Source organism: Watersipora subatra, chromosome 3, assembly GCF_963576615.1.
Source record: "Watersipora subatra chromosome 3, tzWatSuba1.1, whole genome shotgun sequence".
In the NCBI taxonomy this organism is placed as follows: Eukaryota; Metazoa; Bryozoa; class Gymnolaemata; order Cheilostomatida; family Watersiporidae; genus Watersipora; species Watersipora subatra.
In genome coordinates, this window is record NC_088710.1 from 20,318,630 (window position 1) to 20,346,571 (window position 27,942).

Here is a 27,942-nt window from a genome sequence, read left to right on the forward strand (position 1 = left end):
TAAAAAGACTGGATGAGTAAAGGGGTGAAGAGAGTTGAGGTGAGTGAAGGAGAGTAAAAGAGAGGAAAGGAGAGGTTTGTGAATGATAGAGAGTTGACAAAATAGAAGAGCCTGATGAGAAGGAGAGAGAAAGGTGAGTATAAGGACGAGGCGAGTAGAAGGAAGAGATAGGTGGAGGGTGGGGGAAAGCATCATAGAACCTGACCTTGACAGGTAGAGTTCTCTTGTCTCGACTAACTCTAGCAAGCTCAATAACTGACTGAAGTCTGCAGACAGCCCTTTCTATCTCTGTGTCTATCAGTTCCTCCTTGACCTTTGGCAGCATCAAGAAGTGAACACTCTCCAGTGTCACTCCAGCCACAACCTTCTTCAGGTTCTGATACATGGTCTCAGATAAGAATGGTGTAAATGGTGCCTGTGCAAGAAAGTAGAGTGGTTTAATAGATAGCTCACTACACAGATTTCTTAATGATTTAAAACATTTCTGGAGATTAGAGCTGTGATGCATGAAACGTTTGCCTCGAGATCCAAGAGGTAAGGAGTTTTGGATAAACCCGAATATAATTAATAATGTACACAAGTATATCATAACAGCTGATGTAACATCAGCGCATGCCACTCAACTCAATAGTGTAGTGATTACTTGCTTACAAACATTAACTTTCATACCAAACATAATTTGCAAAAGATCTCCAACTGGCAGGTTTTCTATATATTCTTTAGTAGTCTAGTAGTAGTTTGTATATTCTCAGTTAGTACTCCATATACTCTTAAAACATTCTGAAGTCTCTTTTGGTATTCTATATAGTTTCCGATGGAATTCTATATACTCTCTGGCCATGTTCTACATACTGCACCTTCCAGTAGTACTTTATGTACTCTCTGATATTACTCTATATACTCTCTGATATTACTCTATATACTGTACTCTGATATTACTCTATATACTATACTCTGATATTACTCTATATACTTTACTTTGATATTACGCTATATACTGTACTGTGATATTACGCTATATACTGTACTCTGATATTTCTCTATATACTGTACTTTGATATCACTCTATATACTGTACTCTGATATTACTCTATATACTGTACTCTGATATTGCTCTACATGCTGTACTTTGATACTACTATATATGCTGTACTCTGATATCTCTCTATATACTGTACTTTGATATCACTCTATATGCTGTACTCTGATATTTCTCTATATACTGTACTTTGATATCATTCTATATGCTGTACTCTGATATTTCTCTATATGCTGTACTCTGATATTTCTCTATATACTGTACTTTGATATCACTCTATATACTGTACTCTGATAGTATTCTTTATACTGTAATTTGATATCACTCTATATACTGTATTCTGATAGTATTCTTTATACTGTACTTTGATATCACTTTATATACTGTACTCTGATATTACTCTATATACTTTGGGAAAGCATCATATACAGTCATACCCCAACATACAAGAAAATCAAGATACGGGCTGAATTTCAAGCAAGTTTCTTCCTTGAGTTGCAAGCAATCTTTGAGATACAGAAATACGAGCTGGTTCCGATGGCTACTATATGACCATGTATGCGAAAGGTTGCTGTCGAGACAGCATAGCATAGCTTGGTCTTTTTCCTCGGACCAGTTTAAAAGAAGTGTTAGTAAAGTTGGCTAAAAGTTATAGCGAATAAAAGGTACAAAGCACCAAACGGAAAAAGATAATAAAAATTAAGACGATGAAATCAAAGTAGCCTACTTTCAGTAAAAGCTTAAAAATTAGCTTTAAATGTGTGTTTAGTAAGTTAAATTCATTTCAGTTAAATTCAAAGTTTCTGTTATGTTACGTAGCGTCACAAATGTCTAGTGTAACAAGCGCTTTGCTGTCAAGTCTCTCTCACACGGCCATTAGCCACTGCATTTGTCTCGAAGGTAAAAACTCAATACAGCAATGTACATACCATAGTACTGTTACATTTTATTGCAGATCATAACAGCTAAATTAGGTATTTATTGCTTTGTTGGCATAGGTAGTGAATTACAACAGTTAAAACACGTCTTTTCATAGTAATATCTTCTTTTAAGTGGTTTTTCATAGTATTGTAACGGATTAATTTGTATTTAGTTTTTTCATATAAGAAACAGTGCCTTGAGACACAAGTATGAGCTCATTCCCAGAACGGATACAGCTAATATGTTGAGGTAGGACTGTATATAGTAGACACCCCTGTAATGTAAACTTCTTTTTGACACCAATTCTACCTAACATAAATAAATTCAAGTAAGGTTTTTGCTTTGTGTTATGTAAAGATTCCATATAACGTAAGGCATCCAGTCGGTGCGAGTTCTGAAGTTTGATTTGAACAGCAAGAGTACAATAGTCAGCCTTGAAAATATCGTATTCTCTCTCTTGCCTCACTTGGAAGAAAAAGAACGGGTATCTCTATTTTATATTCTAGAACTCTGACAGTCTAGTGTGCAGTGAGAGATCATCAGGTGTGCTGATAAAGTACAGATAACAAGTATATGCACAATTATTCAGAAACACCCAAAGGCAGTCAATTGGTGCAGATGTTAGAGTGTCGGCCTACCAAGCTAAGTGTCACAACTTGGAGTCTCGCTGAAAGCAATCTTTTATCCTAACCCCTGACTCTGGCTTCCAAAAAAACAGATAAACAGACAGACACCACTTTTATTATGGTAAAAAATATAATTTTGTTTTAATTTATTTTAGACATAACGTTTTTCTTTGCAGGGAAGGAAAAAAGTGAACAAATCTATTTAAATTGACAATGAAGCGTGCTCTCCTCAACGTAAAAGTACTGTAATCATGGAACCTAAACCAAGAGAAAGTGATAAGAAAAAAGGAGAAAATTATTGATACAAACCAATAATACCACAGTTATTGTACAATCAGTAGATTAATAAGCCCAGTTTAGTTTTTTCAGTTTGAAGGGCCAAAGGGGTGAGTTTGAGAAGATCTTAAAATGGAATAGGCAATTCACATGTATTTCATGGTTTGTTTAATGTGAAATCCCTATAACCTAAACTTTCTCGGAATGACTGTCATCGACAATATACTGCGATGAACAACTGTGTTGTTCATATAGGAGTATAATATACCTGTGTTGTCTGTATGAGAGTATAACACACCTGTGCTGTCTATATGAGAAGATAACATACCTGTGTTGTTCATATTAAAGTATAACATACCTATGTTGTTCATATGATAGTATAACATACCTGTGTTGTTCATACGAAAGTATCACATGCCTAGTGTTCATATGATAGTATGACATACCTGTGTTGTTCATACGAGAGTATCACATGCCTATTGTTCATATAATAGTATAGCATACCTGCATTGTTCATACGAGAGTATTACATGCCTATTGTTCATATGATAGTATGACATATATGTGTTGTTCATACGAGAGTATCACATGCCTATTGTTCATATGATAGTATAACATACGTGTGTTGTTCATACAAGAGTATAACATACCTGTTGTTCATATGATAGTATGACATACCTGTGTTGTTCATATGATAGTATAACATACCTATGTTGTTCATATGATAGTATGACATACCTGTGTTGTTCATACGAGAGTATCACGCGCCTATTGTTCATATGATAGTATAACATACCTGTGTTGTTCATACGAGAGTATCACATGCCTATTGTTCATATGATAGTATAACATATCTGTTGTTCATATGATAGTATAACATACCTGTGCTACGATGTCAAGCTATGAACAGAGTATAACCTACCATAACCCTGACCATAGAGTATACTTACCATAACCCTGACCATAGAGTATACCTACCATAACCCTGACCATAGAGTATACTTACCATAACTCTGACCATAGAGTATAACTTACCATAACCCTGACCATAGAGTATACTTACCATAACCCTGACCATAGAGTATACCTACCATAACCCTGGCCATAGAGTATACTTACCATAACTCTGACCATAGAGTATAATTTACCATAACCCTGACCATAGAGTATACTTACCATAACTCTGACCATAGAGTATACCTACCATAACCCTGGCCATAGAGTATACTTACCATAACTCTGACCATAGAGTATAACTTACCATAACCCTGACCATAGAGTATACTTACCATAACCCTGACCATAGAGTATACCTACCATAACCCTGACCATAGAGTATAACTTACCATAACCCTGACCATAGAGTATAACTTACCATAACCCTGACCATAGAGTATATGACAATAAAAAGAGTCTCAATGGCAGCCTTGCAGTCTGCTGTTCCATAATCACCCTTTAGTCTCCGTCGGTTCATCCGCACATACCAGTTAGTGAGGTGATCGACAAACTTAAGGAGCCGAGGTACGACTGTGTACAGACGATAAGCTACAATACAGGTACGACTGTGTACAGACGATAAGCTACAATACAGGTACAACTGTGTACAGACGATAAGCTACAATACAGGTACAACTGTGTACAGACGATAAGCTACAATACAGGTACAACTGTGTACAGACGATAAGTTACAATACAGGTCCAAATGTGCACAGGCATGATCCAATTAATGATATACAACCATGCACAACTGGCAAACTACTCTACAGAGAGAAAACCCAACAGAGCTATAACTGGTTTTAAGCAGCATGCTATAAAACAAATACAATTGCACATAGAATTAACACCAAATTTACCATATTTATTCGAGCATAACACAGAAAATTTTATACTGATTTTCAATAATAGATTGAGTGTGTTATAAATACGAAAAGTCGCACAATTAATTCCTTATCATGATTAAACCGCTCAATGCAACCGTGATTGAATGAAGACATTCAATATTAGTTTTCATATCAGCTCTCTAGACGGGTAATATCAATTGTTTCTTTTAATACACAATTGCGCAGTTGTTATTTCCAATGCGCTTGTTTTCACAAGCATGCCTTTGCCATTTTGCTGATGGGCTTCAAAGTGCTTCACTGGTAATATGATATGATTTTTTGTTATAGCCGCACGTTTTAAACAGCAGATGTCACTTTTTATTTTAGGTCTGAGTCGATAAAAAGCGAAAAAACATCTTATGCCAAGTGTTATTCAAACATCAAGGGTGTGCGCTATACACGAGTGCACATCATACAAAAATAAATAAGGTAATATTTAGCATGTATGACCAGTATATTTCCTCACAACTATAACTGTAGTAGCTAGTGGCAAAGGTGTCACTGCGTGTAGCTAAGGAGCTCAAATAAATAACACAAAAGCGCAAAAAAAGTTAGTCAAATATTTGTATTCATGCATTTTTGTGAATAAATTCGTCATTTACTGATTTACATCAAGATACAGGATAAATGACAACTTCATAATTTTATTACAAGTTTCTGTTTGTGTGAACTTGTATACACAGCTTGGCACTCTTGAGAAATACATCTAAAATTTACTAGTCGACTTCTAATGAGAGCGTATAATAAAATTATACTAAATTTATTTTTAATATTTTTTCATAAGATAAAATTTTACTTCTTTTCACTTTTACTTTATGAACATTTAAAAATAAATACGCTTTACTAAAATTATGTATTCAATGGGAATCTGTGGCATCAAGCATGAACAGAGTGACCCAACCAATATCACTAGAATGCTCTAAAACATATAACAATCAGGAAAGCCTGTGCACGTTTGACATCTAAAGTTATAGATAGCAACGACAACATAACAACCACAATTATGTAGTTTACATGCTATATCCCAGATACAGGTGTATACTTTACACATCCCACCTTTCATTTCAACTCTGACAAACTTGATGAGCGACTGGGTAAAACTGAGGATCCACCTGTCCATATAGTTGTGCTCTTCGGTCAGCTGCCAGGTGTCCTCGCTGTATCTAAACACCACTCCATCTTCCTGGTAAACAGCAACTACATCTAAACACCACTCCATCTTTTTGGTAAATAGCAACTATATCTAAACACCACTCCATCTTCCTAGTAAACAGTAACTACATCTAAACACTACTCCATCTTCCTGGTAAACAGTAACTATATATCTAAACACCACTCCATCTTCCTGGTAAACAGTAACTATATATCTAAACACCACTCCATCTTCTTGGGAAACAGTAACTATATCTAAACACCACTCCATCTTCCTGGTAAACAGTAACTATATATCTAAACACCACTCCATCTTCCTGGTAAACAGTAACTATATATCTAAACACCACTCCATCTTCTTGGTAAACAGTAACTATATATCTAAACACCACTCCATCTTCCTGGTAAACAGTAACTATATATCTAAACACCACTCCATCTTCCTGGTATGCAGTAACTATATATCTAAACACCACTCCATCTTCTTGGTAAACAGTAACTATATATCTAAACACCACTCCATCTTCTTGGGAAACAGTAACTATATCTAAACACCACTCCATCTTCCTGGTAAACAGTAACTATATATCTAAACACCACTCCATCTTCCTGGTAAACAGTAACTATATATCTAAACACCACTCCATCTTCCTGGTAAACAGTAACTATATATCTAAACACCACTCCATCTTGCTGGTAAACAGTAACTATATCTAAACACCACTCCATCTTCATGGTAAACAGTAACTATATATCTAAACACCACTCCATCTTCCTGGTAAACAGTAACTATATATCTACACACCACTCCATCTTCCTGGTAAACAGTAACTATATATCTAAACACCACTCCATCTTCTTGGGAAACAGTAACTATATATCTAAACACCACTCCATCTTCTTGGGAAACAGTAACTATATCTAAACACCACTCCATCTTCCTGGTAAACAGTAACTATATATCTAAACACCACTCCATCTTCTTGGGAAACAGTAACTATATATCTAAACACCACTCCATCTTCCTGGTAAACAGTAACTATATATCTAAACACCACTCCATCTTCCTGGTAAACAGTAACTATATATCTAAACACCACTCCATCTTCCTGGTAAACAGTAACTATATCTAAACACCACTCCATCTTCCTGGTAAACAGTAACTATATATCTAAACACCACTCCATCTTCCTGGTAAACAGTAAATATATCTAAACACCACTCCATCTTCCTGGTAAACAGTAACTATATCTACACACCACTCCATCTTCCTGGTAAACAGTAACTATATATCTAAACACCACTCCATCTTGCTGGTAAACAGTAACTATATCTAAACACCACTCCATCTTCCTGGTAAACAGTAACTATATCTAAACACCACTCCATCTTCCTGGTAAACAGTAACTATATCTACACACCACTCCATCTTCCTGGTAAACAGTAACTATATATCTAAACACCACTCCATCTTCCTGGTAAACAGCAATTGCATTTAGACATTAACAGTTTCTCATAGAGAACAATTGATGAGCTTAAGTGTCTCATGACAGCTTTTGAAAATTGTTTTATATTAGAAGGTTGAAAAGATTTGATAACACCCAACAAAAGATGAAAAACTGAAAATAAGGGTTTTCACACAGGACTCAAGTTTCAGCCAAGATAAGGAATTTGTGTTGAGTGATTTGACTGTTTCCACATCTAAAGATGATAAAGTACCAGAATATTTATATTTTTGACTGTCCAAGTGCGCAGCTACCACAGCAGCAGCAAAAATCTTTGCCTTAATGTGAGCTCACAAAATTTACACTAATGAAAATGTTTTACCTCTAGTTGCAGCATGAATCAGAAGGTGATAAAGTTGTTGGTTTTTAAAAACGTGCATAAACCCCGTCAACAAACGTGCATATACCCCATTACAAATGCGCATATACCATGTCAACAAACGTGCATATACCCTATCACAGATGTGAGCATACCCCATCACAAACAAGCATATACCCTATCACAGATGTGAGTAAACCCCATCACAAACAAGCATATACCCTATCACAGAAGTGAGTATACCCTATCACAAATATTTTTATGTAATGCAACCATAAAAAAGGTGCAGACTAGAAAGGCAAATAGAAGCATTTTACCCGCTCAAGACGCTGGATGTTCTGAACTAGATATCTGTAAGCGTTGAACCAGGGCAGAAAAACGTCCTTGAGCACATCCTTCACTCCATTCTCCTTGAACTTTAGTGCATCTCCTCGAACAGCAGGAGAGTTGATCAGATACAACCTGCAGAAAGAAGCGTGAATATGGCAATTAGTGTGTCAGATGAGGAAACAACTTAAAGACAAGAGGAGAACGTGTGTGTCAGATGAGGAAACAACTTAAAGACAAGAGGAGAACGTGTGTGTCAGATGAGGAAACAACTTAAGGACAAGAGGAGAACGTGTGTGTCAGATGAGGAGACAACTTAAAGACAAGAGGAGAACGTGTGTGTCAGATGAGGAAACAACTTAAAGACAAGAGGAGAACGTGTGAATCAGATGAGGAAACAACTTAAAGACAAGAGGAGAACGTGTGTGTCAGATGAGGAAACAACTTAAAGACAAGAGGAGAACGTGTGTGTCAGATGAGGAAACAACTTAAGGACAAGAGGAGAACGTGTGTGTCAGATGAGGAAACAACTTAAGGACAAGAGGAGAACGTGTGTGTCAGATGAGGAAACAACTTAAGGACAAGAGGAGAACGTGTGTGTCAGATGAGGAAACAACTTAAGGACAAGAGGAGAACGTGTGTGTCAGATGAGGAAACAACTTAAGGACAAGAGGAGAACGTGTGTGTCAGATGAGGAAACAACTTAAAGACAAGAGGAGAACGTGTGTGTCAGATGAGGAAACAACTTAAAGACAAGAGGAGAACGTGTGTGTCAGATGAGGAAACAACTTAAAGACAAGAGGAGAACGTGTGTGTCATGTAGTGTAACAACTTAAAGACAAGAGGAGAACGTGTGTGTCAGATGAGGAAACAACTTAAAGACAAGAGGAGAACGTGTGTGTCATGTAGTGCAACAAGTAAAAAATATTTAGGTGCCTTAACGGAACCTCCACAGGAGAAGTTATGAATACCTGACAGCGTCAGCACCATACTGATCAAAGATGCGTGTAGGTTGAGGGTAGTTCTGCTTTCTCTTGCTCATTTTAGAACCATCACTACAACACAACATGAGAATAGTAATTTAACACCAACACTAAAACACAACATGACACTATGATGTCACCACATGATTCTACTAGTTGAACCATCTACTAGTTGAACCATCTACTAGTTGAACCATCTACTAGTTGAACCATCTACTAGTTGAACCATCTACTAGTTGAACCTATGGAATGGCCAAAATATTTTATCCAGCTCTTATTAATTTAAACCAAAAATTACACTGGCTGCTGTCAATCTTAATGGTAGCAGAAAGTTGAAAAGCAGAGCGGCATCACAGTTCAGTAGAGGGTTATATGGAATCCATTAGAGGAAATGACGAGAGAATATACGAATATGAGGAGCTGAAAGAACAAATGGAGAGAAATACCTTGCAAGGATAAGTCCATTACAGATGAGGTTCTTGAACGGCGGCTTGCCAAAAAGGGCTGTTGAAAGAACGAGGAGGGTGTAGAACCAGCCTCTAGTCTGATCAATTCCCTCAGCAATGAAGTCTGCTGGAAAGCTAGACAGATTTGAGAAAATAATAAATTCAATCAAGAATACTAACATGAACTGTTGACAGAAATATTAGAGCAAAAAGATAATTACTTTCTATTTTGATGAAACTACATTAATAGCAAGTACAAGAACGGAGTAGCGAGTATAAGTGTATAAAATATGACAAGATTATTCTTATTCATATAGATGTACTTATATATGCCTATGAGATTGCTCCAATTCTAGAGCACTTTATCTTTAGTGTCATCATTAACTTTTAATTCCGCCATCAATAGTGGAGTGATAGCTCTTACATTTATATGTATATCTGCATGTGGCTATATAAATGTTCTTACACATATGTTTGTAATTGTATATATTTATGTGTAAGCATATCTGTGCATATACATATTAGCAAGAGCCACTGCTTACCTATCCTCAAACTCTTTCTTCCTTTCAAAAGGATAGTGTTGCTGAGCGTATGGCATGCTTCCGGACTCAAACCAACAGTCGAATACCTCTGGCACCCTGTGTAGCTCTCCTTTGCCCATACGGGACGGAATGGTCTTAACATCAACACTGTAAACAATTGATTAATTTCAAAAGGTAAATATGACCGAGGTCATCAGGAGTTCCACAATACTAGAGATGTTCAATTTCAAATTGACTTGTAAGGGCTAACTGGCACCATGACACTTAGGAAACTTTGCAAAAGTGACCATCCGTGTCATCTTCATGACAGTAAAATACCAGAGGGAGTTATCAGACCTGACATTCAACATTTAACCATCCCAACTAATAAGTATAATGCAATGACGATTGGCTCGCTTAAACTCTGATTATTGTGGGCGCTCTAGTTATATCTGCCTTATTAAAATAAACGCTGAACATTTTAAACACTTTCAAATAAACTTTAAAGACAGAATACTATTAGTAATTAATATTTATGTAGATGTTAAATTTATACATGAAAAGGTACTCTGTCTAAAAGTCTTATAGCTTGAACTAAAGCAGTAGAGTGATAGGAGAACCACGATCACAATTGCGCTTGATAATAAAATTAGCTAAATTTAATATTTATTATTAGCTTAATTTATTATTTATTATTAGCTTAATTAATTATTATTAATTAGTTTAATCTATAATTCAAAACTTTAATTTTCATCAGCTTTTAACTTTTTCTCACACAGCCACATTGTTTTGTAAAACTTTGGACAACATATTGGAAATTACTTAGAATGTCTCAACATACATTTGCTCATACTTTGTACTGTACGTTGAAAATATCAAACAAAGTAGTGAATGTATATTGAGGTTTGATCATATTACCCAACATTGTTCATGCAGTTGCATGCACGGTCTTACAGCCTTGCTCCAACCAACCACACAATATATATTCAAATTCTTATTATAAAAAATTGACAAATAAAAAGAAACAGTCCATGGAATGACCTTCACCTACACGAATGTTACACCAAACCTCTAGTTTTTACAAGCAGTCAAGATTACCTCTAAGACTAGACTGCCATAAAAACACTTGTACGAGAACACAACTCCTTAAAGGCTGACTTGCAACAAAATTCACATTACAGTTATTTGGTATCATAAGATTCACCATGTCTTACTCTGTTGTGTTGTAGGTGCAAAATATGTGGGAATGTGATTACAAGCTCTTAAAAGCTAAAAAATGAACAGTTAATCGCAGCCACACGAGACCGCCGTAGTTTTGATTCGCTTTCCAAAACGGCTCAAATGGGACGTAGTTGTTACAGGATGGTTTCTGTTTACACTTTCATGCAACCTCATTCGTCGGAATATTTTTACAAATATACTTCACGCATTCAATAAAACCATGTCTATTGTTCTTACGCGTCTGTTTTATCGTTATTGCAATGCTGTCACTTTTAGCACTGATATCTTATAACTTACTGTAAAAATCATTAAACTTTTCAACCTTAGCTCGAAGGAGTACATATCATTGTCTGATAATCATGACGAGCCTGTTGGTCATCTGTGATAATCGAAAAGTGCTGCAAAAATTATTTGCGAAGTATTAGGTCACGTGATCAGATTACGACTTGACGATTGAATAATGCCGAACCAAAACTTTAAAGTAGCCAGCATCTATATTTGATACGGGGTAATTGGTAAAACCCGAAGTGTTTGTCATAAACTAGTGCTGCGATAAGTTTTATATTGAGCTTTTTATTGGCCTTTCAATTCACGTGAGAATATCACGTGACAAGACGATAACCAAACTGCAATGACTAGGTACGTCAGAGAAATAAACAGATTCCAATCTATGGTGGCTTTTCGTTTTTGAGCTTTTAAGTGCTTGTAATCACATTTCCACGTATTTGGCACTTACAACACAACAGAGTAAGACATGGTGAATCTTTTGATACCAAATAACTGTAATGTGAATTTTGTTGCAAGTCAACCTTTAAGGTATAAACAGCAAGTTACTTGAACCAGGATGAGTGACATTGTAAAATTAGGTGCAGAAACATGACTAGAGACGTACTATTCTCTGTGAATATTCGTAAAAGTTTCTCCAGTTAGTTCTTCCAGTTCCTTGATAGAGCCGACGCAAACGACTTCTTCGCCGTCATCGCTCACCCAGAGCGGTAAGGGTGTGCCCCAATATCTGTTGCGGCTTATAGCCCAATCCCGAGCACCTTTAAGCCAGTTAGCAAATCTTTTGTCCTTGACAAAATCTGGTACCCTGTTGACAAAATCATACTGTATGAATATATGTGCATATTTTAAGTATGTGTATAGGTATGTATACGTATGTAAGTTTGTATGTGTATAGGTATATATGTTTGTATGTACATATGCTCGTACGAGCGTATGTACATGTAAGTATATACATATACATGTATATATACATATTTATATATGTACCGTACTTTTCGGACTATCAGCCGCTACTTTTTTCTGACGATTTGAGCCATGCGGCTTATATAAGGGTGCGGCTATTCTGTGGCTTTTTCTTTGACCGCTAGGGCGCATTAACCAGAATCTATGGTTAGTGCGCCTTTAGCGGTGAAAGAAAATATGAAACAATGCCTAACGATACTGATCCGTTAGGCACTAGGTTAAAAAGCGTCGGTTAATACAAAACAATGCCGTTAGACACTGTTCCGTTTTAAACTGCAAAGTTGCTGCCGTGTTAAAAAAGCACCGTCCTGAGTTCTGCGACCTATACAAAGGTGCGGCCTATGTATTGTTTTATTATCGTTTTTGGAAAATAAAGCAGATGCGGCTTATATAGGGGTGCAGTTTATAGTCCGAAAAGTATGGTATATACATACATATATATACATGTATGTATATGAACATAAATATATATACAGGTATATATCGATATATATATATATATCCACAGATAATACGTGTGTATATATACATGTATATTCATATATATACATGTAAATACATGTAGGTATATGCTTACACCTGTACATACATATGCATGTCTGTATGTACACACATACATGTATGTACATATATGTATGTATGTTCATACGTACATGCATATGTATGTACATGTATATATATACACATGTATGTATACATGTATATATATACATATATATGATTTTGTATGTACGTATGTACATATGCACATACATATGTACGCAGATGTATATATTGTCTATATTTATATATATATAAACTAGCTGTACTACCCGGCATTGCCCGAGTAATAAAAGAGTCTTTGGACAGAAAATTGATTAGTATTTAGCATATAACAACATTTGCAATTCTAAATTTTTAAAACTACATATCATGAGAGAAGTGTTTTGTGTAGTTGAAATAATTTCAGAGAAAATAAAAACAACTGTAAAGGTTTTCAAACTTTGTCAAACAACTAACTTTCAAACTTCATATCATGAGGAGAATGTTCTGTGCAGGTCAAATAAATTGAAAAAAATAAAACGACTATAAAAGGGTTTAAATATAAATGTGAAATAATTAGCAAGTAATAGCCAAATTAAGTCTGTTTTGCTACGATTACAATAAAAAATGATTCGGCAATGATAAAATTAATACGAACTGAGACAACAAAATAAAAATCCTGAATATGTTGAATTAATAATAACAATTCTTGCATAAAAGTGCGTGTTTAAAAAAGGTTACTGTTCCACCAGAAGCTATCCATCAAAACTTTCAATACGGCGATACTGGTACCTCTCGATACTGGTACCTCTCGATACTGGTAACTCTCGATACTAATACCTCTCGATAATGGTACCTCTCGATATTGGTACAAATGTAAAAATGAGATATCGTACTGTCTTTATCTGAATGAACGGAGAGAGAATGTCGAGGCTCTTCCCACGGAGATAATATAATTCTCCACGTGAGAAGAATTGGCCTTGCCCCCAGATATAGTAATTGAATCTTACGAAAAATATTTCTTAACAGGGGCATCAAGCGCGTGGGGCGCAATGCTAAAATAATTAGCGCGCGCATACTGTTATACGGTATATGATAATGTCTCAGATCATTACGCCTTATATGGCGTAGTGGTAAAGCGTTCAGATTTTAAACTTGCGGTAGCAATCTTCGTGAGTTGAAATTCGTCAAAACGCGGAATATCATTTCCAAGATTTTAATAGCTATAGCTGGACATGCATACACACATATACAAACACAAACTTTGAGAGATATAATATTCTAGCTGTGCTACCCAGCGTTGCCCGGGTATTAAAATCAGCTTATAAACAATGAGAGGTAATGAGAGTTGCCTGCCACTTGCTATTAACCTGGCAGATTGCCAATGGATAATTTGAGTAAGCATACTAATAAGAGCTACCAGCTTCTTGTGACGTTATGCCATCACCCTGCGTAGTAATGGAAAGCCGTTTTGTATTTGCTCCCATTTGCTGCCTAGGAAGTTATCAAGCTTGTGGTCAAATTAGGAAGGCGTTGGACTGATGAACAGGAGGGTCCAAGATCAAATCTTCTTCGATACAGATTCATTATTCTAAGATTTTAATAGCTATAGCTGGACGCGCATACAAACCAACTTTGAGAAATATAGATACACTAACTGCGCTACCCGGCCTTGCCTGGATATTCAAAATCAGCTTATAAACAATGAGAGGTAATGAGAGTTGCCTGCCACTGGCTATTAACCTGGCACATTGCCAATGGATAATTTGAGTAAGCTTACTAAAAAGAGCTACCTACGTTATGCCATGACTTTAGGTCGTGATCAAAAGCGGTCACCTATTTGCTTCCATATTGCGACATATATTGCCTAGTGAATATATCAAGCTCGTGTGGTTTAGTTAGTAAGGTGTCGGTCTGGTGAACGGGAGGTTTCAAGATCAAATCTTCTGATTTATGGGTTCTTTATTCTAAGATTTTAATAGCTATAGCCTGACACACATACACACAAACTTTGAGAAATATATATATATGTACATACAAAATCATATATATACTCATGCTGTCAGTACAGATATATATACATATATACATGCACTAGCTGTACTACCTGGTGTTGGCCGGGTAATAAAAGTCTTTGGACAGAAAATTGATTTGTATTTAACATATAACAACATTTGCCATTCTAACTTTCAAACTACGTACATATAATGAAAAAAGTGTTTTGTGTAATTGAAATAAATTAAGAGAGAAAAGAAAGACAACTGTAAAGGTTTTTAAACTTTGTCAAACAATTTTTAAACTTCATATCATGAGGAAAATGTTTCGTGCAGGTCAAATAAATTGAAAAAAATAAAACGACTATAAAAAGGTTTAAATGTACATGTAAAATAATTAACAAGTAATAGCTAAATTAAGTCCGTCTTGCTACGATTACAATAAAAGATGATTCGGTAATGATACAATTAATATGAACTGAGAAAACAAAATAAAAAAGCTGAATATGCAGAATTGATAATCACAATTCTTGCATAGAAGTGTGTATAAGAAAAGGTTACTGTTCCACCAGAAGTGATCCATCAAAACTTTCAATACGACGATACTGGTACCTCTCGATACTGGAACAAATGTAAAAATGAGATATCGTACTGTCTTTGTCTGACTGAACGGAGACATAATGTCGAGGCTCTTCCCACGGAGACAATATAATTGTCCGCGTGACAAGAATTGGCCTTGACCCCAAATATAGATTGAACCATACGAAAAATATTTCTCAACATGGGCGTCGTAACGTGTGGGCGCATTGGTAAAATAATCAGTGTGCACTATAGCTATAGCGAGACACACACACACACGCACGCACGCACGCACACACACACATAATTTGAGAAATATACATGTATATATAGATATATACACACATAACCATATTTCATGCAAGCCCTTTTTTGGATCATGTGAGCTGTTATGGGACACCTAATAGAATCTTTAGACCTCTATATTACTCACTAATGCATTGTTTATACATACGAACGTACATACATACATATGTACGTATGTATGTACGTATGTATGTACATATGTACGTACATATGTATTAGTGAGTAATACATAGAGGCCTGAAAGGTTCCATCCGGTATCTCATAACAGCTCACATGATCATAAAAAGAGCTCACATGATCATAAAAAGAGCCCACGTGATCATAAAAAGAGCCCACATGACCATAAAAAGAGCTCACATGATCATAAAAAAAGTTCACATGACCATAAAAAGAGCTCACATGACCATAAAAAGAGCTCACATGATCATAAAGAGTTCACATGACCATAAAAAGAGCTCACATGACCATAAAAAGAGCTCGCATGACCATAAAAAGAGCTCACATGACCATAAGAGCGACATGATCATAAAAAGAGCTCACATGACCATAAGAGCTCACATGATTATAAAAAGAGCTCACATGATCATAAAAAGAGCTGACATGATCATAAAAAGAGCTCACATGATCATAAAAAGGGCTCACACAATCATAAAAAGCTCACATGAAAAATAGTTCTCAAATTTCTGATGTGTCAGACGTACCAGTAAGTCTGGGAGTTGTTTTCCAACAGTTGCTCCACAATATCCTCCACAGTGACAAACCAGCTTGGCACAGCTTTATAAATGAGAGGCGTATCTGACCTATGTTTTAATATAAAGGCAATGCAAAAGACTTGACTATCAAATCATTTGACATCAAACAAGACACCTTGACTGAGCCAGTATTACGCTGGAAACCGAAATAGATTGCATATTTTGCCACACAATAAAAAAACAAGGAATGAACAGAGGGACCAATTTTATGAGCTTCACCATGTCCCTTGTGTTGCATGAAAAGTCCTTTAAAGGCTATCTGATTTATTAAAATTTCAAAAGTTTCAAATCTTTGCTAACCATTCTAAAAAGAGAATAGATACCGTAAAACCTCTAATTGAACGCCATAACACTCTATTTTTCAACCCTTCCTCTATTATAGTGACAGTCAATTGGAGGTGGCGCTCAAATAAAGGCTGGCGTTGTATTTTTCAAATGGCTCGTCAGAATTTTCGGAAGATAAATTTAGCCCATTTACGAGTGTGGCGAATGTCATCTATATTTTGCCCTCTTTCTGGTGGAGCGATATTAAACCTTTTGGATGCAATAAATTTGCTACCTTACCTCCAACTTGTCAAAGATCTCTTAACAAATATGCATTGAGAAACCGAGAAATACCTCTACCAATTGATATCTATTGCTTACAATTAACCTGCGATGATATTATAGCCTGTGTCCTTCTTTACAATCTGTTGGAGCTTTCACTTTTTATTTAATTTTAAATTTTTAGACATATTTCTATTTTATATCTATATTTACCAATTTTGGATAAAAGCTCATTGCACTCATTGATATGTTTGCAGCCAAAACTAACTTTCTATGGGCTATAGAACAGGAGTTATGAGTTATCAATTGTAAGATCAGATTACTGCCATGATGCTATCAAATAATATGCTATGAATCTGCAAATTTGCAAGTTATATAATGATAATTTATCTAATGCTACAGATATATATTCATGAAAAAGTGACATAAACCATACTTATACATGCAGAAACAAAAATTAGCAATTTTAAAACAAAAATATTTGCACCGTTTGCTCAGATAGCTGCGTTCTGATTATTGATTTCGATGGAGCGAACATCTTCTGGTTGTCCAACACGTTCCACAATGTCGTCTGACCTCAACTCTTCTTCTCTACTGCACAACTAGTCGATATGAGCATCCAAACAATGTTTTGGCAAAGCAAAACTTTTATGTAAGTGGCAAAAATGCAATGTGTAAAGGTTTTGCTCGCTAAACGTAACCTTTGCCCCATCGCAAACCGTTTTTATACACATGTACTTCGAAGTATCAAGACCGCGTTAAACAAAGAACTGCTATTAGCCTCAATTAGAGGTTTTACGATAAGTCGTGATTAAATGAGTATCTTGTGTTATTTAATTATTATTGCAAACTTTTATTCACAAAATATTGAAATCAAAATAGCCATTCAAAGTGAGTTTTCAACAAAGTCAGATGCATGTATTTGTGAATAACCAGAAGCATGTTGCATTTATAGCTGAACAAAATAGCTCAATGCAAAATGGAGATTTCCAGTTGTACGATGTTAGACCTATCTACCAACATAGATAGGATGATAGGACGACAGACGTAGATAGGCAATTGCATATCACTGTACTGATAAGGGAGATCAATTGTCTGTAGACAAGTGATCTCCCTTATCAGTACATGGATATGCAATTGCCAACAGACTCCATAGGTTAGATGTTAAAAGATACTGACTAACAATGTAAACTGTTTGATTTCTCATCCTATAAAGCGAATCCACAATGAACTCTCTGACTAAAAAACATTTAATAAACCAAGCCTCACAAACAGTAAAATAATTCAACGTCATGCCAGCGGCTCTGACGTATCCAAAGAAGTAGCGTGTGCTATAAATGGTCATACCTCCAACAGAATGGATAGCTGTGCTTGCATGTGCTCTGAACGATTAATCGCCCTTCCGCCTTCAGTTTTTTCATGATAAACTTATCAGCGTCCTTGACATACATTTTAGCAAAGTCGGTCACTTCTGCTGTAAAGCAGCCGCACTCATCAACGGGGCAGATGATTTCACCATCCTTCTCAATCACTTTGTTTGCCATGCAAACTCGATAATCATCCTATAGAATAGGCAAGCACATAGCATGTGTAAAGCAGTTGCTTTTTAATTGCAGCCACCTGCTGTCACCAGTCATGACACACCTACTGTCACCAGTCATGACACACCCGCTGTCACCAGTCATAACACACCTGCTGTCTCTTGTCATAACACACCCGCTGTCACAAGGCATAACACACCCGCTGTCACAAGGCATAACACACCCGCTGTCACCTGGCATAACACACCTGCCGTCTCTTATCATAACACACCCGCTGTCACAAGGCATAACACACCCGCTGTCACCTGGCATAACACATCTGCCATCACCTAGCATAATACACCGGCTGTCACCAATCATAACACACCGGCTGTCACCAGTCATAAAACACTTGCTGCAACCATTTTTGATTAATCGCCACATGAAGTATCTGCTAACACCAGCCACCATACATCCAAGGAGTGCTCACCTCACCAAAATATGGAGCCTGATGTACCAGTCCTGTGCCACTAGCATCCGTTACATATTTGTCTACAAGAACTTTGAATGCACCAGTTTCAGCTCGATGGACGAAGTAGTTAAAGAGTGGCTTGTAGGTAAAACCGGCCAGATCAGCTCCTTTATACCTGTTAAAAAAAACTGCTTTTGCAACAACCGTACAGTATATAATCTATTGTACAACAGCTCGATTTGCAATCTAAAGCGTAGCGACTCTATGCACGATTTAGAGTGTAACAGCTCAGTGTACAAACCAGCATAATTCACACTCTAGAATACAACAGTACATAATCCAAAGTACAACAGCAAAGTACACAACATAAACACCAACATAAAGACATCAAAAATCTTCTTAACAGTGACTGCCCTTATTATTTGCACTACTACAATGTACTCAGAAACAACAATCATCCATATAGTTTTTGGTTACAATGAGACGCCCTCAACATCAATTAATTTGCAGCACAAAAACCACTTTTTATGTTAAAGGCTGAGATTTGCTTAAATAGCACACCTTGCCGAAAGGAGGGCGGCTGACTCACTATAGAAATAGTTGCTGAATAGAGATGTGAGCGCTGAACAAGCTACTGAAATATTAGCAGAGTTTGCCTATGTCTGATTAGTTACTAGTCCAGTTTTTCAATTAATTGAATGTTTTCACACAACTTCACACAAGTTTTATATCCGGTCACCTCACTATCCGTGTTATGCATAAACAGTGATCTCATTTCTTGTTTTATTGGAGTTCTATCTATTACTAGCAGTAAACCTGGTCATGTCAGGGATTTCTTTTATTATCAATCAGACAGCCCCCAGGTGGGTGTTTAAGATGCTGGTTCTTAGGTACCAAATGGAGTTTAATACCAAATATTTTTAGGAACCTGACAGAAGGTACTGTACAAATGTGTATGAAATTTGGATGAAATCAGCTAAAAATTGTGGAAACACATAGCCTCTAGGCAGACTCACATAACATACACACCCTCGCACGTACACACGACAAAATTATATTGATATCAATGCATAGCAAATGCATAGATGATCTAGAAGTTTCTTGAGAAGATGAATGGTACCCTAATTATTAGGCAGTGAAAGCTAAGGCAACGCAACGGATATCTAATAGAGCAATTAAACAAGCGCTATATCCAAAGCATGATCATCAAGAATTCAACTAGGCAACTATTTAAAACTAACCGCTTGATGACATCATATTCGGCATCACTCTGATAGAGTTGAACGAGTCTCTGCTCCATGAGTATGAACTTCTGTTCCCTCTTATGGTCTGCACATAACACGTAAAAAGAAAGAACAACAATGGATTATCTGCTATTTGCAATATGGAAGCAGTTATCACGGCAAGCTTTAGCTTTAGGTGGTTCATCACAGCCTACAAACATTAACAACTTACAAAGGCCTTAGACTATAGTCACGAGTGATGCCTCAATAAGCATACGCTTACCCGCTGCAAACGAGGTTTCTACCTAACCATCATCTAAACAGTCGAACCTCTACTTGCGAAATTAATTCCTTCTGGAAAGTTTCGTGAGCAGACAATGTCATAAGTAGAAACCGATTTTGCCCTAATCTGATAAAAACCTCACAAAACTCAGACAAAAATTTGTATAAATTATAAATACATGCTATGGTGAAAACCTGTAACAAATCCATTTTAGAATTACGATATCACATAATAAACAAATAAAGAACACACGGATAAAAGGAAGACCAGGGAAACACCAAATAAAAACTACGAACGGTATGTTTGTTTGTTTACATTTGGAGTTGGCCATCTAGACAAAGCTAAGTGAAAGCAGTGAAGAGTGCTAAGAGGGCATTCAAAAAAGGAGGGTGTTGTATTGTTGTCTTGGTTTGTTTAGCTCTGAATAAATGTTTCTAAGAATGTAAGTAGAAAGATATCAGCACAAGATGGTAATTTATGTCAGCATGAGCTGAAAATCCAAGTCAACATAGAGAAAACACAGAACTTGAATTTTATGTGTTATACACTATGTATGTGATATATCATAATTCCAACTTATACAAGAAACGAAAACAAAACACTTGTTTACTGACTTTCTCAAGCAAATAAAACTGAGTGAGGGGTGTTGTACATTGTACCCACAAGAAGCAAACGGACCAAGATATGAAATAAATGAGCTAAAATATGAAAGGCTATATTCTAGAAATATCTTTTGTAAGTCAAAGCGAAATTTCCATCAAAAGACATTTTATAACTTGAAAATGTCGTTTTTTCAAGTTATAAAATGAGTGTAGAGTCACTCATTCTTAAATAGAGGTTTCACTGTACAGTACTACCATTATTTTCTACAATTGGGAGAAATCGACAATAGCAACAGAAAGGTGACATGCAAACTCTATTCTCATAACCTGCGCATAAAAAATCAACAGTATCGCTAGATACTGCTGATTTCCATATATGCTGCATACATACATCTGCTGAAATATCACCAGATATCGCCAAAGCTTGGCGCCTGTGAACAACTCACCCAAAACTTTCACATATTCCTCATCTGGATTAACACAGAGAGCGAGGTTGCTGGGCAGTGTCCATGGTGTTGTAGTCCATGCAAGGAAACTCGTTCCCTCTTCATCAGTGTTGTTAGTTACTGGAAAGGAAACAACGACAGCCGGATCCTGCACATCCTTGTAATTTAGACCCGACTCAAAGTTGGAGAGAGGCGTTCTGCAGCCGGTGGAATACGGCATCACCTATGACAGAAAACTTACGCTGCCAACTAAGGTATGACATACTGAAAGCTTTAAATTAGGAAGATTTGCAAGCTAGACTTTGCAAGACCAGCTAAAGCATGACTACACCCTAATTGGGGTACAGTTGTTTCAGCAACTATCTGCGCATTTTATTCACCCACAAAGAACCACGTTTTGATCAGATAATAGCAGAGAAAAAGCAGAAAAACAGTCAAAGTGAGTTGGTTGTTATAGTTTGCTGTGTGAAAACATTAGAATGATCTTCTAATAACATACTGTGTCCATTTTCATTATCATTTTTCATTCAAAACAAGGTGCGAGATTACCCTAGTCAGTCGTAGTGGGTTCGGTGATGAAAATGAATAAAGAGTGCTGCTCTAAGTTAATTGCCAGAATTACCAAAAAGTATAAAACACTACCAGCTCTTTCGAAGATTTTGCACATGTCACTGGCATATAACTACCTTAAAACTAGACTCTTACCTTGAAGCCTTTGTAGATCATGCCCTGTTCATAGAGCTGCTTAAACACCCACCAGACAGACTCCATGAACCATGGGTACATCGTTTTGTAATCATTCTTAAAGTCAATCCACCGACCCATCCTGCCAACTATCTGCTCCCACTCGTTGGCATATGTCATCACTATTTTCTGACATTCGCTATTGTACGCTTTTATTCCCATCTTTGTAACTTGATCAGGGCTCTTAATCCCGAGCTTCTTGTCAATTTCATACTCCTTCAAGGGAAGAAAACCATGTTAAATTTTTACAGGCGGACTGACATGCTGAAACACGAGAACAATTCTAATAATACACTGAAAAGCGCGTGAATACACAGGGCAAAAAAGACGAAGCACCCCTTTCAACTCAATGGGAAGGAAAACATTCAAATCGTCGCTAAACAATCACTGGCTACACAAAATTTAATATTCAACTTTTTAGGAGCTGTCTAAAAGACGCATTACCAGGCTTAATGCAATTAACCACCAGACGAACTAGATGCTATTCAAAAAACCTAAAGAAAAAAATTTAGTCCATACAATCAGGCAGTTTATCCATCCGAATATCTGCGCCATTTAACTCATTTGTTTACTTGGTTCCACAGCTCAAACACTTATTCCAATGTATTAATAAAACTACTTCATGCTATCACGAAGCATTAATGAAAACAACATCACAATGGGTGACATGGAAGAAAGGGGCAGAGTCAACATAAATTCAATAAAAGTTCAAACGAACAAAACAGAGCCATTAGCCTATAACCATCTTATAGCAAAAACTAGATATACAGTAGGAACAAATATTATTGTTGAACTAGCTTGTTGTTTAAGGTTACATGTATTAAAGTTATTCACAGGAAGCAGTGTAAAAATAAACAAGCATGCCAGTTTATACTCTTGTGTCCAGGTAAACTAACGCAGTGAGCCAAGTATTTTTACTGTAGGGTAAATTTACTTTCACACAAACTCGCTCACAATATATAAAATGCCGTTGATCTGTGTATGTGAAAACAGCTCTTTCAATGATGACACCTGTTTTGTGTTAGTGAGGAATCTCTTCAAGTATACAACGCCAGATAACTTACTGTAGTTTGGACCAAGTAATACTAACTGACTTTGCTTATATAATTGTATAACTTCTATATTTCTTGTAAATTTCAATTTCCACGAGCCCTTTTACATATACTTACGCAGCTGCAATGCTTAAAAAACTCTGAATGTTAATTTTTTTGAAATTTCACAAAATAGAATTTCTCAGTATAAAACCAACTATATGCTTAAACTTCATATTGTATTTGAGAATATCACTATGTTGAGATGGCTGTAACTAGAGGTTTGACTGTATAAACAGCAAACAAATGAAGTCACATGTTTCATTCAAAACAACATGGAATCAACTGAACTTCTGTCGCTACACCAAACATAAAACAGACCTGCTTTGGTAAATACTTTAGTAGGAAACAATAGCACACACTTTCTTCAAAAGAGAACTGGATAAGGAACTACCTACCACTGGAAGGCCATGGCAATCCCATCCAAAGCGTCTTTCAACATAATATCCATCCATAGCCGCCCATCTCGTGACGATATCCTTGATCGTCCCAGCTAATATATGACCGTAGTGTGGCAGGCCGGTAGCGAATGGAGGCCCATCATAGAATGAGTATCTAAAAGTGTTACAGAAAACTTAACAGGACATCGTAAACAAAGTGATGCTCGGGAGCCATGCGCTGGTCATTAGAGATGCCCCGATTCTAATTTCACCAGCCGATTCAGATACCGATTCGATATACCGATTCTCATTGAAAAATAATCCGATTCAGATACCGATTCAGATCTTTTGAGTTGCATAGATAATTGTTAATTTTATTATGCAAATATAAATATAATGCAAAGAAAATATAAATATTCATGTATTATTCGTTTGTAGTTATGGAAAAAGACATACATGTATATACATTCATATACTGCCATACCGTGCATCTAGTAATAAAACAGTCCATGGTTCTTGAAATTTGTTATTAATAATGGTAATTACTGTTAGTGGTACAGCTTTATCTGTGATAATTAAGTCTTTCTTCTACTGCTGAACAAACTGCTGCGCCTGTACTGTTTAGAGCAAATAAATGTTTCGTTTAATTACCGTTAGTGATTCAATTATCTCAGTGAGATAATATTGTAGCCAGTAGTATTGAAGGCTCACTTGCCACAGATGACGAGGACAGGCTAAATACCGATAAGCCACTGAGGTTAATTTATGCGATACAAACGATACATCATATAGTGGCCTATAGTCAGGATCAAGAGACAGATAGATAACTTTATGGGTTTATGCATCGGTTGCTCAAATTACTTTCGTAATGCTAGTAAATAGAAACATTACAGCGCATTCATGTTTCCCATGATTGTTCTTTTGTTCGTGATTGGCTGCAATAAATCATATCGCTGTAATTGGGAAATACCGCACTTTGTGATTACGTCCTGACTAAAGCCAAAATATTCCTCAGCTGTGTGGATGTTTATTAGGCTATAGATATGAAATAGATTGTGTGACAGGCTTGTAATTCATTAGGTTAAAAGAAGGAACTTGCAGCTGATGATTTGTTATTAGTGTAGCAGGCTAAAATGCGGTTTTCTGCTAAATAGTTGACATGTAAAAAGTATCTGAAGTTTCCAATTTTTCAAGAAAAGATCGGCCGATACCGATTCAGATACTTAACACCCATATCGGCACCGATACCGATATTAGAATCGGGGCAACTCTACTGGTCATGCCTGTCTTATCTAATTCCTCATCTATCAAGTTATCTCTCAGCGGTCTAACGTCCAATTTTTTACCAATTCAGCGTTTTGGTACATAATACAAAAACGTTAAATAACAATCAGTAGTGTGAGCACAGCTTGTGTTAATCTGATAGTATAGATGAGTAGCGAGGGAGGAATCTGGGTACTAGAACATGAAGTCATTACCTTGGGCGACCTTTCGCTAACTCCAAACTCCTTTCGAATGCACCAATATCTTTCCAGAAGGCTAATACTTCCTCCTCAGCCTTTGGGAAATTGATGTGATCCGGCACTGATTCTACCATAGTCGGCAAGAGTTTCTACCTCTGAAACCAAAGAGTAATTTACATCTAATATAACAAACTTATTGTTGGTATATTTTGCAAGCTTCCCTAGGGTTTATGAGATGGATTCCTATTTAGTCAAACAAAAGGCACTCAAGATAAGTAGATTTCCATATAAAATATACAAATACATCGCATTACGAACCTTAAAATCAAGACAGCAAATCTCTGAGTTACAAGTAAACTAGAAGAACTGAATTGGCTGTTTTTTGGGAGAAAACTTTGATTATCAGTTGATCAGAAACTGACCCGAGAATCGATCACACTTCACATGCTTTTGTTTGATTTTCAAATAAATATTCTGCTACAATAATCAATAAAACACAAACCCACATTGAATTCTTTCAATAAGAAACATGTATCAATCATACTTTCAAACATGTTTAGAAAAGCGAATTCATGTCAATAAAATATTTGAAACTTTTTGAATATCGATAAACACCAATAAGTTACAAGTAGCCTTGAATAAAAAAATATGTTCTACCTAGAATAAGTGTGATTTGCCTGCAAAATGGCAAAAAAGGTCAGATGTCGGGGTCAATTGGTTAGCTGCATAATGTAATTAAAAGTAACTATTCTTATCTCTATTTATCAAATCACAACTAAAAAACTTTCATGTTTGAATCAACATGCAATAAATTAAAAAACAGATTTAATACAATCTATTTAATATTGTAATGTATTTAAGGATTTTTGGTAATTATTTGAATAAAGAATGGTTGTTAGGAAGCTCAATTACCAACAATTTATAAAATTCATGAATTTTCAAACTGGCTGAGCTTGAAAATTTACTTGAAAATTTATGTAGTATTTTTGTGATTATCTTTTTAAACAATTAGTCAGAACAACTAAAATAAACCTTCAATTTATAATGCAGTAAAGCTTGAACCGCAAAAATGTTTGAGCGAGATGATATATAATCAATTGATATGATTAAATACTGTCAAAGATTCAGACTCAATGTTTTAGATTATGTAGCAATATTGTGAATTTATGTGAAGTTCGCAAGTTAGCAAGTTCTTTAAAAGCAATATATATGTAATTATCCTACTATGGGTAATAATACTCGTACACCGAGTGAGGCTTTGACCTAGATGCAAACAGTACGGCAGCAATACTGTTGTCATACAAGTGCTTCTTTGAGGAGGTAATGAATGACAGCTGTTAAGATTTAGTACAACCAGCTGTAATAGAAATACCTTGACAAACAAACGCATCACAAGGCATAAATCGTTATACACCTCTTACATTTAATACTCTCTTTTAGAGATTAAATAATTTGTTACATACACCACTATTGGTTCTAGCTTTTAAACAGTAGTTTGATTAGGAATACGATAGTTGATTTGTTAGTACTAATATTGTTAATACATTATATGCAGGCAACTGTCATGGCTGACATTGCTGAAGAGATCAATTTAGAACTTTTATCAGGACATGAAAGCAAACTTGGCTGGTCTCTGCTTCAGAAAAAAGACAGCGTTAATAGAGCTGAGAGAGGACACTGGTGCCTGCCCTACCACCAAGGAAATAGGTAATAAACTTGCATGCCTCAAATGGGGCTCTAACTTTATTTGCTAGAACAAAAAAGCAATTTCATGTCACATAGCCTTTATGCCACACTATTGGCCTTTCTGGAAATCAAACCCAAACCTGTTGTTTGCAGCTCAGATGCTCAATGTCCCAACATGGCCATTCAATTTTAAACCATGATTTTCTAAGATTATTACTAGCTGCTTTAGACCTCTATATTTTTTAACTGTTTTGAGATTAACTTAGTGTTTTTGGAACCGAAAGACGGAATAAGAATGAGCTAGACCCTCACTTATATATCATTTATACATCTCAATGAGCATATGTTGTATACACATGGTTAGACTTGAGTTGTTACAGTAATAACTTCATGTTAGATTTTTGGATTAGATTTAAACCTAATGTGTGTACTAATCAATGATCTGATGTACATCTTCCGGCAACTAAATCACAAACTGAATAAGACTTTGGTAATTTGAACATAACTAATGAATGGCTCACGGAAGAATGCACGTAAATATAAGCTTCGAGATTAAATCTATTTGCACAGACTACACAGAATATACTGTAATTATATTAACCTATCTATAGTACAAAAAGATAGACACCTATCACCAATACTCCTTATTGCACAAGGTGAAAATTACATCAAAGTGATCCATTGTAACTTAAAAACTAGCGTTAAAGGTTGACTTGCAACAAAATTCACATTACAGTTATTTGGTATCAAAAGATTCACCATGTCTTACTCTGTTGTGTTGTAGGTGCCAAATATGTGGAAAGGTGATTACAAGCTTTTGAAAGCTCAAAAACGAAAAGCCGCCATAGATTGGAATCTCCTTATTT

General features: G+C 36.1%; 1 protein-coding gene across 1 annotated transcript in view; it reads right to left on the bottom strand.

The window, feature by feature from the left end:
* Positions 1-25,552, bottom strand: part of LOC137391809 (isoleucine--tRNA ligase, cytoplasmic-like) — a 32,259-nt gene extending 6,707 nt beyond the window's left edge. Inside the window, exons 1-16 of the mRNA XM_068078342.1 lie at positions 25,406-25,552; positions 23,946-24,102; positions 22,418-22,672; positions 21,713-21,935; positions 20,400-20,487; positions 19,177-19,333; positions 18,514-18,728; positions 16,570-16,668; positions 12,109-12,309; positions 10,017-10,163; positions 9,475-9,609; positions 9,017-9,100; positions 8,036-8,180; positions 5,799-5,925; positions 4,238-4,407; positions 206-415 (exon numbers count right to left, since the gene is read on the bottom strand). Coding sequence (XP_067934443.1) covers positions 206-415; positions 4,238-4,407; positions 5,799-5,925; positions 8,036-8,180; positions 9,017-9,100; positions 9,475-9,609; positions 10,017-10,163; positions 12,109-12,309; positions 16,570-16,668; positions 18,514-18,728; positions 19,177-19,333; positions 20,400-20,487; positions 21,713-21,935; positions 22,418-22,672; positions 23,946-24,102; positions 25,406-25,524 — 2,532 coding nt within the window. The 5' untranslated portion in view covers positions 25,525-25,552. The remainder of the gene's footprint in view (positions 1-205; positions 416-4,237; positions 4,408-5,798; positions 5,926-8,035; positions 8,181-9,016; positions 9,101-9,474; positions 9,610-10,016; positions 10,164-12,108; positions 12,310-16,569; positions 16,669-18,513; positions 18,729-19,176; positions 19,334-20,399; positions 20,488-21,712; positions 21,936-22,417; positions 22,673-23,945; positions 24,103-25,405) is intronic.
* Positions 25,553-27,942: the final 2,390 nt, after the last annotated feature.